Genomic DNA, 13,588 nt, shown 5'->3' with positions numbered 1-13,588 from the left:
TCACTCAGATCCATTACATGACCACACATGATGGACGAACCCTATTCTCTACTATACACACGCTATTCACTATACTCTAGTCATTATACAGTTACGATGCACACTGTAGTGCGTGACTGACTTCCTCATATGAAGTTGTTGCATGTTGCGTTTATATGTTTGTTTTCTATATATATTGTCCTTTATTATTTCACCTAACCCTACCACCCCTCCCCTAATTAGGCTTCTACTTCCAGTTTATACATACTACATACATTCTATGGACACAGTATATTTGACATTAGTTATATTTAGTTTGTCTTTAGTCCCATCCTTCAGCTACCCTCAACCCCTCCCATGTATCTATGAACACCATCCATTTTGGGATTTCTATTTGCTATATATTTTTTTCAAATGTGCTGTGATGTTTCACAAAAGTTCTGAACGTTTCTATTATCATAGCTTCGGCAGATTGTAAATTAAAGACAAACATTTTTGCTAGGAGTATTATTATATTATTGCTCAATTGATTATGACCTTTCAGATCACCCAGTGGTGCTAAATGCAAAGTTAACGGGAAACGTTGCAGTTCTTCAGCCATTCCTGAACCTGCGACCAAAAACAAGCTAGATATGGACAGTGCCAAAAACAAATGATCTAATGATTCTATCTCTGTTATGGATATGTTTGTAATCATTGAGGACAGTGGAGTTTTTCCAGGACAAAAAAATAACCAAATAAATAAAATCCTAGTTCAGTCTGCTTTCCACCAGACACTGGGAGATGAATTCACCATTTTTAACCTCGATTTAACTAGGCAAGTCAATTAAGAACAAATTATTATTTACAATTATGGCTTAGAAACAGTTGGTTAACTGCCTTGTTCAGGGGCAGAATGACAGATTTTTACCTTGTCAGCTCGGGGATTTGATCCAGCAACTTTTCGGTTACTGACCCAATGCTCTAACCACCTGTCGCCACAGTAACCTAAAACAAAAGGCCAAATCTACACTGGAGTTGCTTACCCAGAAGGCAGTTAATGTACCTGAGTGGTAGATTGTTGACAAAATACAGTTAAATCCATTATATCCCCCTTTGTAACGCAACAAATTGTGGAAAAAGTCAAGGGGTGTGAATACATTCTGAAGGCACTGTAAGCAGTGCTCGGGCAGTTACTAGTTCATGTAGACATTTCAGGTGTTTTCAGGCATTTCCTTCCCCTCAGAAAGCAACATTATGGAAGACGTGAGTCCAGTGAGTCTCAGACACTGTGTTTGAGAGCTCAATTACATGTTGATGCTCTCTCCTGCTGACTGAGGTGTGAGATCACCCACACAAGAGGGGGAGAGATGTAGATATTCTGGGCCTACTGCCTCTGAGTGTGTGTGTGTGTGTTCCCTTCCTGTGTCCCCCACTGTTTAAGCTAACTCTCCTTATTGAGGGTAAAGGAGTCAACACTGACCATTACAGCTACATTTCTGAATCATACAAAGCATCCCGGTCCCAGTAGGCAATGCTGCCCATTGGCATTCAGAGTTGTGGCACGCATAATTATGATGAAATTAGACTATTGGAAAGCACAAAAAGTTGCAAGTAACCTGTGTGCTGCCAGATGCATGTCTAACTTGTGTATTTTGTTTTTGTAAATACTGAAGATCTGACTGATAATCAAGAGGTGTCATATCAAGGTGGAATGTTGGATAAAGAATCATACTCATCACATTCTTTGTTACTCTAGACCTCTGATGCAACCATTCTAGTTCTGCTAATTTATCGGTTGCCAAAACAAGATTTACGTGGGAAGATCCAGTGATGACATCACAAATTAATTCCTGTGATATTCTAGAATTTTGACAATGTATATAAATGTGTGTTACAATGACTCCTGACAAATCCTCTTCTTCTCTAGCTATAATCACCAAACGGGGCAAGAAAGCTAAGGCTTTTTAAATGTTCAAAAGTCAAATTTGTCTGTAAAATAACTCATGCATAAATGTAATGTAATTCAATAACGGAACGGAAAAAATACATGTGGCTTTGTCTCCTGTTCAACACTTGACTGACAAATCTGTCTTCTGGGTGTCATTCTGGGTGTCTGAACTGTCTGCACCAAGGGCCCAGCCTATCAAAGACTGCCTAGAGCTGAAGAACATCCAGTCTTACCTGGTGCTGGATGTGTGGGAGCCTAACCTGGAGTCCCTTCAGAAGTGCAGTGTCTCTCTTGCTGCCTCCAGCCAACCTGGCCACAGCCAGAGCTGGAGAAGGGAGAGTCACCCTAACCTCTACTGCTACTCCAGGCCCAGCCATGGTGAGAGGCATAGGGGGAGAGAGGTGATGTGGCTTGGCTTCTCTGACGAGAGAAACAGTCACCAGAGCCATGACTTACTGCCAGTGCAGCATGAAGAGCTCCAGAGAGAACCAGCAGGACCTCTTCTCCCAGCTGTCCAAGTCCCGTAAGAGGAGCAGGGAGGGTGGGGAGGACCCTCAGGCCAACCCAGACTCCAAGAGTAGCAGAGCTGAGCACCCCACCCACAGCATTGTGCACACGAGGCACTTAAATGACAGACTTTTTGAAACATTCATGAAATGTTATGCAAGTTTTTGTTTTTCACATTTGCCGTGCTTTGGAATGAGTTTGAGTATTTTTGGTAAGACATTTTATAAATGTCTTACCTGTTATTTAACTCTTGAGTGTCTGTGTGTGGTAACTGCCAGGTAACTGCCAAAATAAAGGAAACATCAACATAAAGCATATTCATAGGGCTTTGGGCTACCACGAGGCACCAGAACATCTTCAATGTGCCTTGGCATCGATTCTACAAGTGTCTGAAACTCTATTGGCGGTATGCAATACCTTTCTTCCACGAGAAATGACATAATTTGGTGTTTTGTTGATGGTGGTGGAAACTGCTCTCTCAGGCACCGCTCCAGATTCTCTCCAATAACTGTTCCATTGGAATGAGATCTGGTGACTATGACACACACACACACACACACACACACACACACACACACACACACACACACACACACACACACACACACACACACACACACACACACACACACACACACACACACACACACACACACACACACACACACACACACATTTTAAACCCATGCTTCTATGAGACCCCTCTTTCAAAGTCACTGAGATATATTCTTCCAGCCATTGTAGCCAAAATAATGGGCAACTGGGATTTTTTTATACATGACCCTAAGCATGATGGGATGTTAATTGCTTAATTGCTTAATCAATCAATCCAATCAAATGTATTTATAAAGCCCTTCTTACATCAGCAGCTGTCACAAAGTGCTTGTACAGAAACCCAGCCTAAAACCCCAGAGAGCAAGCAATACACACGTAGAAGCACACTGGCTAGCAAAATCTCCCTAGAAAGGTAGGAACCTACGAAGAAACCTAGAGAGGAACCAGGCTCTGAGGGGTGGCCAGAATACTTAACCCCAGACTGTTCTTCAAGATGTTCAAACACTCATAGATGACCAGCAGAGTCAAATAAGAATAAGCTCAGTGGTTATAGAGGGTGCCACAGGAGTAACTTTCATTTGGCTTAATTCATTCAGGATGAAAGACCCTCTCTAACCTCTTACGCTCTGTCTTACATATGTATGGACCCTACATCATGGGTCAGGGGTCAACCGTGACCACATAGCTACCAGTGTCACTTCCAGGAAAAGACTCGGGCCGCATAGCATTTACATAGCTCACCACAGAGCCAGCCATGGGGCGGACAACACCAGACATGCAATCAAACACTGTTTTAACTTTACCCCATTTGGTTGTGTGTGTGTGTGCGAGCGAGCGAGCTCGTGCGCGAGCGAGAGAAAGAGCAAGTGAGTGAGAGAGCGAAAGAGTGAGAGACCAAAAGAACGAGAGAAAGAGAGCCGCTTTTGAAACCCCTGTCAACCCAAGAATCCTGTATGATCTTCCTCTTGTTAATTAAGCATCAAAAGCTTTGATGTTATCTTATTAATAAGTTAGCTTGTCATGTGAGTTTATTTATTATGTTGACAAATATATATGTTTATAAACACAATTCTGCTGTCAGTGGACATATGAGTGACAGCAAGAATAACCCTGGTTGGTAAAGGTTGGATCTGTTGAAGACGTTGGCATCATTTTTACCTTCATAGTCCAATTGTTATTAAAGGCCCAGTAGGCCCTGGTCACCGTTCACTTTTACAACAACCTCAAAGCTCCGTCCCCTTCGCCCAATTTGGAGAGCCTAAAAATAAGGAGAAGTGTCACAACTGTTATGGCGCCCCAGGGCCAATCGTTGACCCCCTTCTCTTATGTTACCCAATGGTGTTGCATCTCGCTATCTTCGTCTGATTAGAGAATACCCATCCTGCAGTTGTATATGGTCATGACGGGGGCATTCCAGGGAGTCGAGGGGCCTGACGCGAGCTTCAGGGGAGCCGAGCTTTTTAAAAACCTGTCCTGCCTAGAGCTTCATTTAGCTACTCAAGTGTAACGGACATCACCAAGCAGGCTGCCGCCGCCGACTTCGTACGGCTACTAGCGGTCCTGTCCACAGACAACGCCTTCATCTTTCTACAGTATATTCTTCTTCCGTGCCAAGGTGTCTATTAGGATGCAGCTACTACTTTTTTCACAATTCTGATCAATTTAAAGCCAGGAGACCGTCCACATTGGAAACGATAAACGGAGTATTTAATTAATCCCACTGACAGACTGCTTGGTTTGACAAACTCCACTCCCATCACAAGTACAAACGAAAAGCTCGTTTACTCTTGCTTTCATATTTTTCCTAGTTGTACAACTTTTTTCACGGCCAATGCGCAAGCTTGGCACTGGCCCGCAATAAACAGTTTTTTTCTTTCTTTCCACGCTCCCTTGCGTGTCGTAACGTTCACACACTGGCCCCACTGAATGTGGTATAAAAAGGGCACGGAAACCGACAACATGATGAGCAATAATACGTACTACGAGCAGCAGCAGCCGCCGCAGTACTACAAGAGTACGGACAACGGGGACGACGAGGAAGAGATGCCGGCTACGGAGAAGGACCTCGCTGAGGATGCGCCCTGGAAGAAAATCCAACAGAACACCTTCACCAGGTGGTGTAACGAGCACCTCAAGTGCCTCAACAAGCGGATCAACGACCTACAGAAAGACCTGACCGACGGGCTCAAGCTCATCGGTCTTCTGGAGGTTTTGAGCCAGAAGAAAATGTACAGAAAGTACCACGCCAGACCTAACTTCAGACAAATGAAACTGGAAAATGTGTCCGTTGCGCTGGAATTCTTGGAGAGAGAACACATAAAGCTGGTATCGATAGGTAAGTGGTGTTTGTATTTAGGACCGATATAGCGCAATGGTTGGGTTTCTCGGAACATGTTGAAAGTTGATGCTTTGTCCACTCTGTCTGGGATAGCCACTTTTTGGGGTGCCGTTACTGTTTAGAGGGCGTATTTGAGTCAGGGGAATGAGTCTGAGATGGATTTCTCCTCAAAATGAATGAAACACATTTTGATCTTATAGAAAAGTAATGCGCAATGCAGCTTTTTATTTATTAGAGTAAAACGTATTCCTAGTTGTGTTGTTGATTGTTCCATGATTATATTGTTCAGTGTTGTGTTTTCACTGTATACACTTCTCCATAACTATTGTTGCATGCGTTATAAACAGTGCATAACTGAAATGCACTGTACTTTTTGACGCAAATTACGCACGTCGTCGATATGAACTTCTGTGCGTAAGAGTGACCAGACCACGGCGCGATGTGTTCAGGATGCGCCAAAACAAGAAATGTCCCCTTTCTGAACCCCCGACAAAGACTACTTTCAGCTGGATCCGGGAAACAGAGAGATTCTGGATTCGGTGCATGCCTTTGGATCCCTGTGTGTTATTACTGTGTAACTCATGCATGGTCCCATTAGAAACGATACTGCCAATTGAGAGTCATTACAATCTCAGGTTTAACCAACTTGGCTGCTGTCATTTGTTGTTCATGAAATGAAATACTGAATGAGTCATTTGGAGCGTTCTCATCGAATGGATAGTCTCCAATTTGGATTAGGCAATGTCTTTATCGTTGCTTCTGAATGATGTAGTGATTTGGCATCTCTATCTCATGTGTTCAAGCATGTGGACTAAAGATGAATAAGTAACAAGTAGTCTACAAAACATTTGTATATATCCAGCTATTTGTATATACACTGAGTGCACAAACCATTAGGAGCACCTGCTCTTTCCATGACATAGACTGACCAGGTGAATCCAGGTGTAAGCTATGATCCCTTATTTATGTCACCTGTTAAATCCACTTAAGTCAGTGTATATGAAGCAGAGGAGGCAGGTTAAAGAAGGATTTTTAAGCCTTGAGACAATTGAGACATGGATTGTGTATGTGTGCCATTCAGAGGGTGAATGGGCAGAGACAACATATTTAAGTGCCTTTGAACAGGGTACGGTAGTAGTTGCCAGGCACATCAGTTTGAGTGTGTCAAGAACTGCATCGCTGCTGGGATTTTCACGCTCAACAGTTTCTCGTGTGTATCAAAAATGGTCCACCACCCAAAGGACATCCAGTCAATTTGACACAACTGTGGGAAGCAATGGAGTCAACATGGGGCAGCATCCCTGTGGAACGCTTTCAACACCTTGTAGAGTTCATCCCCCCTCCTTTTGCCCTCAGAACAGCCTGATTTTGTATGGGCATGAACTCTACAAGGTCATGAGTAAGGGATCATAGCTTTCTCCTGAATTCATCTGGTCAGTCTATGTCATGGAAAGAGCAGGTGCTCTTAATGTTTTGTAATGTAATGTTTTAGAACCAGAGGCTCCAGGATGTAGGATATGTTGTTGGAGAACCAATAACAACATCAGAGAGACAGGGGCTCAGCCTGATGTCCCTAACTGGATCTAATGTGGATTCTGATGATTTTGTAATATATTTTTTATTATGATCCCCATTACCTGTTGCAAAAGCAGCAGCTACTCTTCCTGGGGTCCACACAAAACATGAAACATGAAACATGACATAATAGAGAACGTCGATAGACAAGAACAGTTCATGGACAGAACTACATACATAAAAGGCACATGTAGCCTACATGTCAATACACACAAACTATCTGGGTCAAATAGGGGAGAGGCGTTGTGCCGCGAGGTGTTGCTTTATCTGTTTTTTGAAACCAGGTTTGCTGTTTGTTTGAGCAATATGAGATGGAAGGAAGTTCCATGCAATAAGGGCTCTATATAATACTGTACGCTTTCTTGAATTCGTTCTGGATTTGGGGACTATGGAAAGACCCCTGGTGGCATATGATTATGATGATGATGATGATGATGATGATGATAATGATGATGATGCAGCAGCCAGCAGGACAGACAGTAGTGTATTGTTAAGACTGGCTCTGTAGAGGGCTCCTCTGTTGCTGAACCTTATAACAGTGATTTATGAATGCACCTTGTGCTCAGAGAATGTGGTTCTAAGGAAAACATTGTTTTTTAACCTTAATTTAACTAGGTAAGTCAGTTAAGAACACATTTTTATTTTCAATGACGGCCTTGGAACAGTGGGTTAACTGCCTTGTTCAGGGGCAGAACAACAGATTTCTACCTTGTCGGCTCGGGGATTCTATCTAGCAACCTTTCGGTTACTAGTCCGCTCTAACCACTAGGCTACCTGCCGCCCCAAAATGATCCTTGGCTGAGCTTTCTGCCTTAAAACTAATCAATGCTATAATATTTATTGTCAGAATCTAAAACAGGTTCATGAGAAAAGGCGGCACACCAAAGCATCCTTGTTGTCAACATCTGTTGTGCTGATGTGTTGTGGCTGTGTTGGCCGACTCTTGATAAGAGCATGGCAACAGCCATCAGTGGTACAGACCCCAGTTCCCACTCTGGCCTTTTGTTGTTTTCTTCATCTTACACGTTGTTTACTTTCTGTCACATACATTGCCATCAGAAAGTATTCACACCCCTTGACTTTTCAAACATTTAGTTTTGTTACAAAATGGGATTCAAATGGATTTAAATATCCTTTTTTTTTTGGGGGGGGGGGGGTCAAGGATCCACACAAGATATATTACTGTTACATTGTGCATGAATTATAAACTATCAAAATAAAGAAAGTCACACACTCCATGTGTAATGGCCCAGCAATTGAATGGGTATTTACCGACGTTTCGGCATCACTTTGCCTTCCTCTGGGTCATGAATGAAATAAAATATCATCGATTTTTTCTTCCTCTTTGACCAAACTCTATGATATGTAATGTTATTTATGAAAAATAAAACAGTAATTTAATAGATACGTATTCATCCCCCTAAGTCAATAGATGTTAGAATGACCTTTAGCAGAGTCTACAGCTGTGACTGTTTTTGTGTAAGTCTCTAAGAGCTTAGCATACCTGGATTGTATTTGCCCATTATTCTCAAAAACATTATTCAAGCTCTGTCAAGTTGGTTGTTGATCATTGCTAGACAGCTATTTTCAAGTATTGTCATAGATTTTCAAGGCGTTCAATGTCATCTTGGTAAGAAACTCCAGTGTATATTTGGCCTTATATTTTAGGTTATTTTCCAGCTGAAAGGTGACTATGTCTCCCACTGTCTGTTGGAAAGCAGACTGAGCCAGGTTTCCCTCTAAGATTTGGCCTGTGCTTAGCTCTATTCCAATGCTTTTTATCCTAAAAAACTCCCTAGTCCTTGCCGATGACAAGCATACCCATAACATGATGCATCCGCCACCATGCTTGAAGAGTGGTACTCAGTTATGTGTTGTGTTGGATTTGCCCCAAACATAACGCTTTGTATTCAGTACAAAAAGTACAGTTCTTTGCCAATTTTTTTTTGCATTATTACTTTAGCGCCTTATTGCAAACAGGATGCATATTTTGAATATTTGTATTCTGTAAAGGCTTTATTCTTTTCACTCTGTCATTTATGTTAGTATTGTGGAGTAACTACAATGTTGTTGATTCATCCTCAGGACAAACTGAAATTGGTTCAGCTTTGAGGAGTTATCAGGTCCAATATCTGTTAGGGCTACCCAGGATGCAGTGTGATATAGGGGAAATGGGTCAAGCAGACAGAGTCATTGGGAAGGGTCGGACCAGGGTGGCTGAGTGACATTGGTGAAACGAGTGATCCTTTCAGAAGGGCACCTGCCATGGCTCTCTCTCTCAGTGGGGGGTGGAGGGGAGTGTTGGGTAACAGAAGAGCTGGAGAACACACACACTCACACACTCATTCACTCTGCCTTACTCCTTCACACACATGATACACACACACTCATGGATGCCAGCAGGCAGGGAAGGAAGACTAGAGGGTGTGTGACTTGGAGATTTGGAAATCAGTGTGTGTCACAGAGTGTGTGACATGGAGAGTTGGAAGTCAAGTAAGTACGGGAAAGGTTACTGCCACATGAAATTCAGACTGATATCCCCCTCCCCCTTGGTTCTGGTGGTTTGGCCTTCCGGCTCTCTGGTTGTCTGGTAGTCTGGTAGTCTGGAGGGGCAGTGAGGGGCCAGCTTGGCCCAGGTCAGCTTCACTCATTTGGGGAAGGGGGCAGCTGATTGATGAGCAGACAGCTGGGCTCTGGGGCTCTGGGCTTCCTCCACTAACAGGCGCCTAAAATAGACCCACATACAGCCCCAGAGTGGCATGGGGAGAGGGGGTGAGGGAGAGGACTGTGAAAGAGGGGTTAGTTAAAATAGAGGAGGCAGGGAAGTGGGGAGAATGAGAGGGGTTAGGAGAGAGGTTGTGGAGAGAGGGGGTCGGGAGAGAGGAGAGGGAAATTACGAGGGTATGACGGGGCGAGGAAAAGGTGACTGAGACCTCTGGCGCTGAGGGGGGTTTTAGGTGGGGGTCCTGAAGAGTTGCGTATCCCTTTTCCTGGCACTAAGACACAGTAGTATATGACATTATGACTCAAACAGACCATCCGTTATGACATTATGACTCAAACAGACCATCCGTTATGACATTATGACTCAAACAGACCATCCGTTATGACATTATGACTCAAACAGACCATCCGTTATGACATTATGACTCAAACAGAACATCCGTTATGACATTATGACTCAAACAGACCATCCGTTATGACATTATGACGCAAACAGACCATCCGTTATGACATTATGACTCAAACAGACCATCCGTTATGACATTATGACTCAAACAGACCATCCGTTATGACATTATGACTCAAACAGACCATCCGTTATGACATTAGATGGACCTCCGCTTACTCATAAAGTTAGAACTTACTCTGCTCTTTGATGAATGAGTACATCTCTCTCTCTCTCTCTCTCTCTCCATCCCCTCTCTCTGACTCAGTCCTAATGAGAGAAAAAGAGAAGTTGAGCAGGGCCCTCTGATTGGTTGGTCGTTTTATTTGACTGCGGTATGATTGACCCCATTGTGGGTTCACATTGTAGTTGTGAATTTAACAGGGGGGAAAGTTGTGGTATCTCCAGTAGTAGCTGTGTGTATGTGTGTATGTGTGTATGTGTTTCCTGTATCACTATCCAAGGATAAATACTGTGGTTCTGTAATGGGTCTCTGACATGACTGTGCAATGTGGTGGGGAGCAATGACAGAGAGAGAAAAGGGGAAGAGAGCAGTATGGAGAGAGAACGAGGGAGAGAGCAGTATGGAGAGAGAGCGAGGGAGAGGGCAGTATGGAGAGAGAGCAAGGGAGAGGGCAGTATGGAGAGAGAGAAAGGGAGAGAGCAGTATGGAGAGAGAACGAGGGAGAGAGCAGTATGGAGAGAGAACGAGGGAGAGAGCAGTATGGAGAGAGAGCAAGGGAGAGGGCAGTATGGAGAGAGAGAAAGGGAGAGAGCAGTATGGAGAGAGAACGAGGGAGAGGGCAGTATGGAGAGAGAGCGAGGGAGAGAGCAGTATGGAGAGAGAGCAAGGGAGAGGGCAGTATGGAGAGAGAACGAGGGAGAGGGCAGTATGGAGAGAGAACGAGGGAGAGGGCAGTATGGAGAGAGAGCAAGGGAGAGGGCAGTATGGAGAGAGAGAAAGGGAGAGAGCAGTATGGAGAGAGAACGAGGGAGAGGGCAGTATGGAGAGAGAGCAAGGGAGAGAGCAGTATGGAGAGAGAGCAAGGGAGAGGGCAGTATGGAGAGAGAGCAAGGGAGAGAGCAGTATGGAGAGAGAACGAGGGAGAGAGCAGTATGGAGAGAGAGCAAGGGAGAGGGCAGTATGGAGAGAGAGAAAGGGAGAGAGCAGTATGGAGAGAGAACGAGGGAGAGGGCAGTATGGAGAGAGAGCAAGGGAGAGAGCAGTATGGAGAGAGAGCAAGGGAGAGGGCAGTATGGAGAGAGAGCAAGGGAGACGGCAGTATGGAGAAAGAGCAAGGGAGAGAGCAGTATGGAGAGAGAGCAAGGGAGAGAGCAGTATGGAGAGAGAGCAAGAGAGAGGGCAGTATGGGAGAGGACGAGGGAGAGAGCAGTATGGCAAGAGAGCAAGGGAGAGGGCAGTATGGAGAGAGAGCAAGGAGAGAGCAGTATGGAGAGAGAACGAGGGAGAGGGCAGTATGGGAGAGAGCAAGAGAGAGGGCAGTATGGCAAGAGAGCAAGGGAGAGGGCAGTATGGAGAGAGAGCAAGGGAGAGAGCAATATGGAGAGAGAACGAGGGAGAGGGCAGTATGGAGAGAGAGCAAGGGAGAGAGCAGTATGGAGAGAGAGCAAGGGAGAGAGCAGTATGGAGAGAGAGCAAGAGAGAGGGCAGTATGGAGAGAGAGCAAGAGAGAGGGCAGTATGGAGAGAGAGCAAGGGAGAGAGCAGTATGGAGAGAGAGCAAGGGAGAGGGCAGTATGGAGAGAGAGCAAGAGAGAGGGCAGTATGGAGAGAGAGCAAGGGAGAGGGCAGTATGGAGAGAGAGAAAGGGAGAGAGCAGTATGGAGAGAGAACGAGGGAGAGGGCAGTATGGAGAGAGAGCAAGGGAGAGAGCAGTATGGAGAGAGAGCAAGGGAGAGGGCAGTATGGAGAGAGAGCAAGGGAGACGGCAGTATGGAGAAAGAGCAAGGGAGAGAGCAGTATGGAGAGAGAGCAAGGGAGAGAGCAGTATGGAGAGAGAGCAAGAGAGAGGGCAGTATGGAGAGAGAACGAGGGAGAGAGCAGTATGGCAAGAGAGCAAGGGAGAGGGCAGTATGGAGAGAGAGCAAGGGAGAGAGCAGTATGGAGAGAGAACGAGGGAGAGGGCAGTATGGAGAGAGAGCAAGAGAGAGGGCAGTATGGCAAGAGAGCAAGGGAGAGGGCAGTATGGAGAGAGAGCAAGGGAGAGAGCAGTATGGAGAGAGAACGAGGGAGAGGGCAGTATGGAGAGAGAGCAAGGGAGAGAGCAGTATGGAGAGAGAGCAAGGGAGAGAGCAGTATGGAGAGAGAGCAAGAGAGAGGGCAGTATGGAGAGAGAGCAAGAGAGAGGGCAGTATGGAGAGAGAGCAAGGGAGAGGGCAGTATGGAGAGAGAGCAAGGGAGAGAGCAGTATGGAGAGAGAGCAAGGGAGAGGGCAGTATGGAGAGAGAGCAAGGGAGAGAGCAGTATGGAGAGAGAACGAGGGAGAGAGCAGTATGGCAAGAGAGCAAGGGAGAGGGCAGTATGGAGAGAGCAAGGGAGAGAGCAGTATGGCAAGAGAGCAAGGGAGAGAGCAGCATGGAGAGAGAGAGCAAGGGAGAGAGCAGTATGGCAAGAGAGCAAGGGAGAGAGCAGCATGGAGAGAGAGAGCAAGGGAGAGGGCAGTATGGAGAGAGAACGAGGGAGAGAGCAGTATGGAGAGAGAGAGAGCAAGGGAGAGGGCAGTATGGAGAGAGAGTGAGAGAAAACGAGAGCGGGAGAGAGTGCAGGGAGAGGATGGAGTAGAAAGAGAGGGGGATAGAAGCTGGATGATAGAGGGAGCGAGAGAGCAGTATGGAGAGGGCGAGAGAGAGGGTGGTGAGGGTGACTGGTTTTTACGTTGATGGTCTCACTCCTTCAGCAAGTCTCTGGTGTGTGTGATAAAAATGTAACCTTACCCCCAATGTTACCCCAACACTCTGAGAGGTTCCAAGTTACCTCCTGGTCTCCTGGTGTTAGACAGTGTTCAGGCTCTGTAGTAGTAGACCCTATGGGGTAGTAGAAGTATTAACGGTTGTAGATCCTTGCAGATCCTGCCCTGCTATCTTACTTTACTGGATCTGAGGGAAATGAGTGAGACCACTCTCTCTCTTTCCTCATCTTTCTTTTTGTCTCTCCTCTCTCCTCTCTCTCTTCGTCTCTGTCTCTGTCTCTTCATCTCAGCCGCTCTCTTTCTCTCTCTCTTTCTCCCTTTCTCTCGCCCTCTCCATTACCTTCTCTCTCTCTCTCGCTCTCTCACTCTCTTCCTCTCTCCCTGTCTTCCTCACCCTCTCTCTCTCTCTCTCTCTCTCTCTCTCTCTCTCTCTCTCGCCCGACAACAGTATCTCTAATTGTTAGCATGTGTCAGAGGCAGTCAGCTCAGAAGAATGTCCGAGCAGGGCCAGAACCCCCCCATCACCCCCTACCCTACCCTACATGCCACACCCCCTACCTCTCTAGCAGCCACCAAGGATAAGCAACTCTGGCGAGCCAAGAGAGG

The 13,588-nt window shown here is 45.6% G+C and overlaps 1 protein-coding gene across 14 annotated transcripts in view; it reads left to right on the top strand.

Annotated features, from left to right (window-relative positions):
* Window positions 1-4,397: 4,397 nt before the first annotated feature.
* Window positions 4,398-13,588, top strand: part of LOC118374087 (filamin-C-like) — a 109,650-nt gene continuing 100,459 nt past the window's right edge. For 10 of the 14 annotated variants that reach the window (XM_052460245.1, XM_052460241.1, XM_052460239.1 and 7 more), the window contains exon 1: window positions 4,399-5,306. In XM_052460245.1, the coding sequence (XP_052316205.1) occupies window positions 4,898-5,306 (409 nt within the window). In that variant the 5' untranslated portion in view covers window positions 4,399-4,897. Of the gene's footprint in view, window positions 5,307-13,588 lie in introns of all 14 variants that reach the window. The other 4 variants (XM_052460235.1, XM_052460234.1, XM_052460232.1 and 1 more) reach the window with 2 other exon arrangements.

Source organism: Oncorhynchus keta, chromosome 13 (genome assembly GCF_023373465.1).
Source record: "Oncorhynchus keta strain PuntledgeMale-10-30-2019 chromosome 13, Oket_V2, whole genome shotgun sequence".
Taxonomy (NCBI): Eukaryota; Metazoa; Chordata; class Actinopteri; order Salmoniformes; family Salmonidae; genus Oncorhynchus; species Oncorhynchus keta.
The sequence above is the reverse complement of the archived record's forward strand: the minus strand, read 5'-3'. Positions and strand labels throughout refer to the sequence as shown.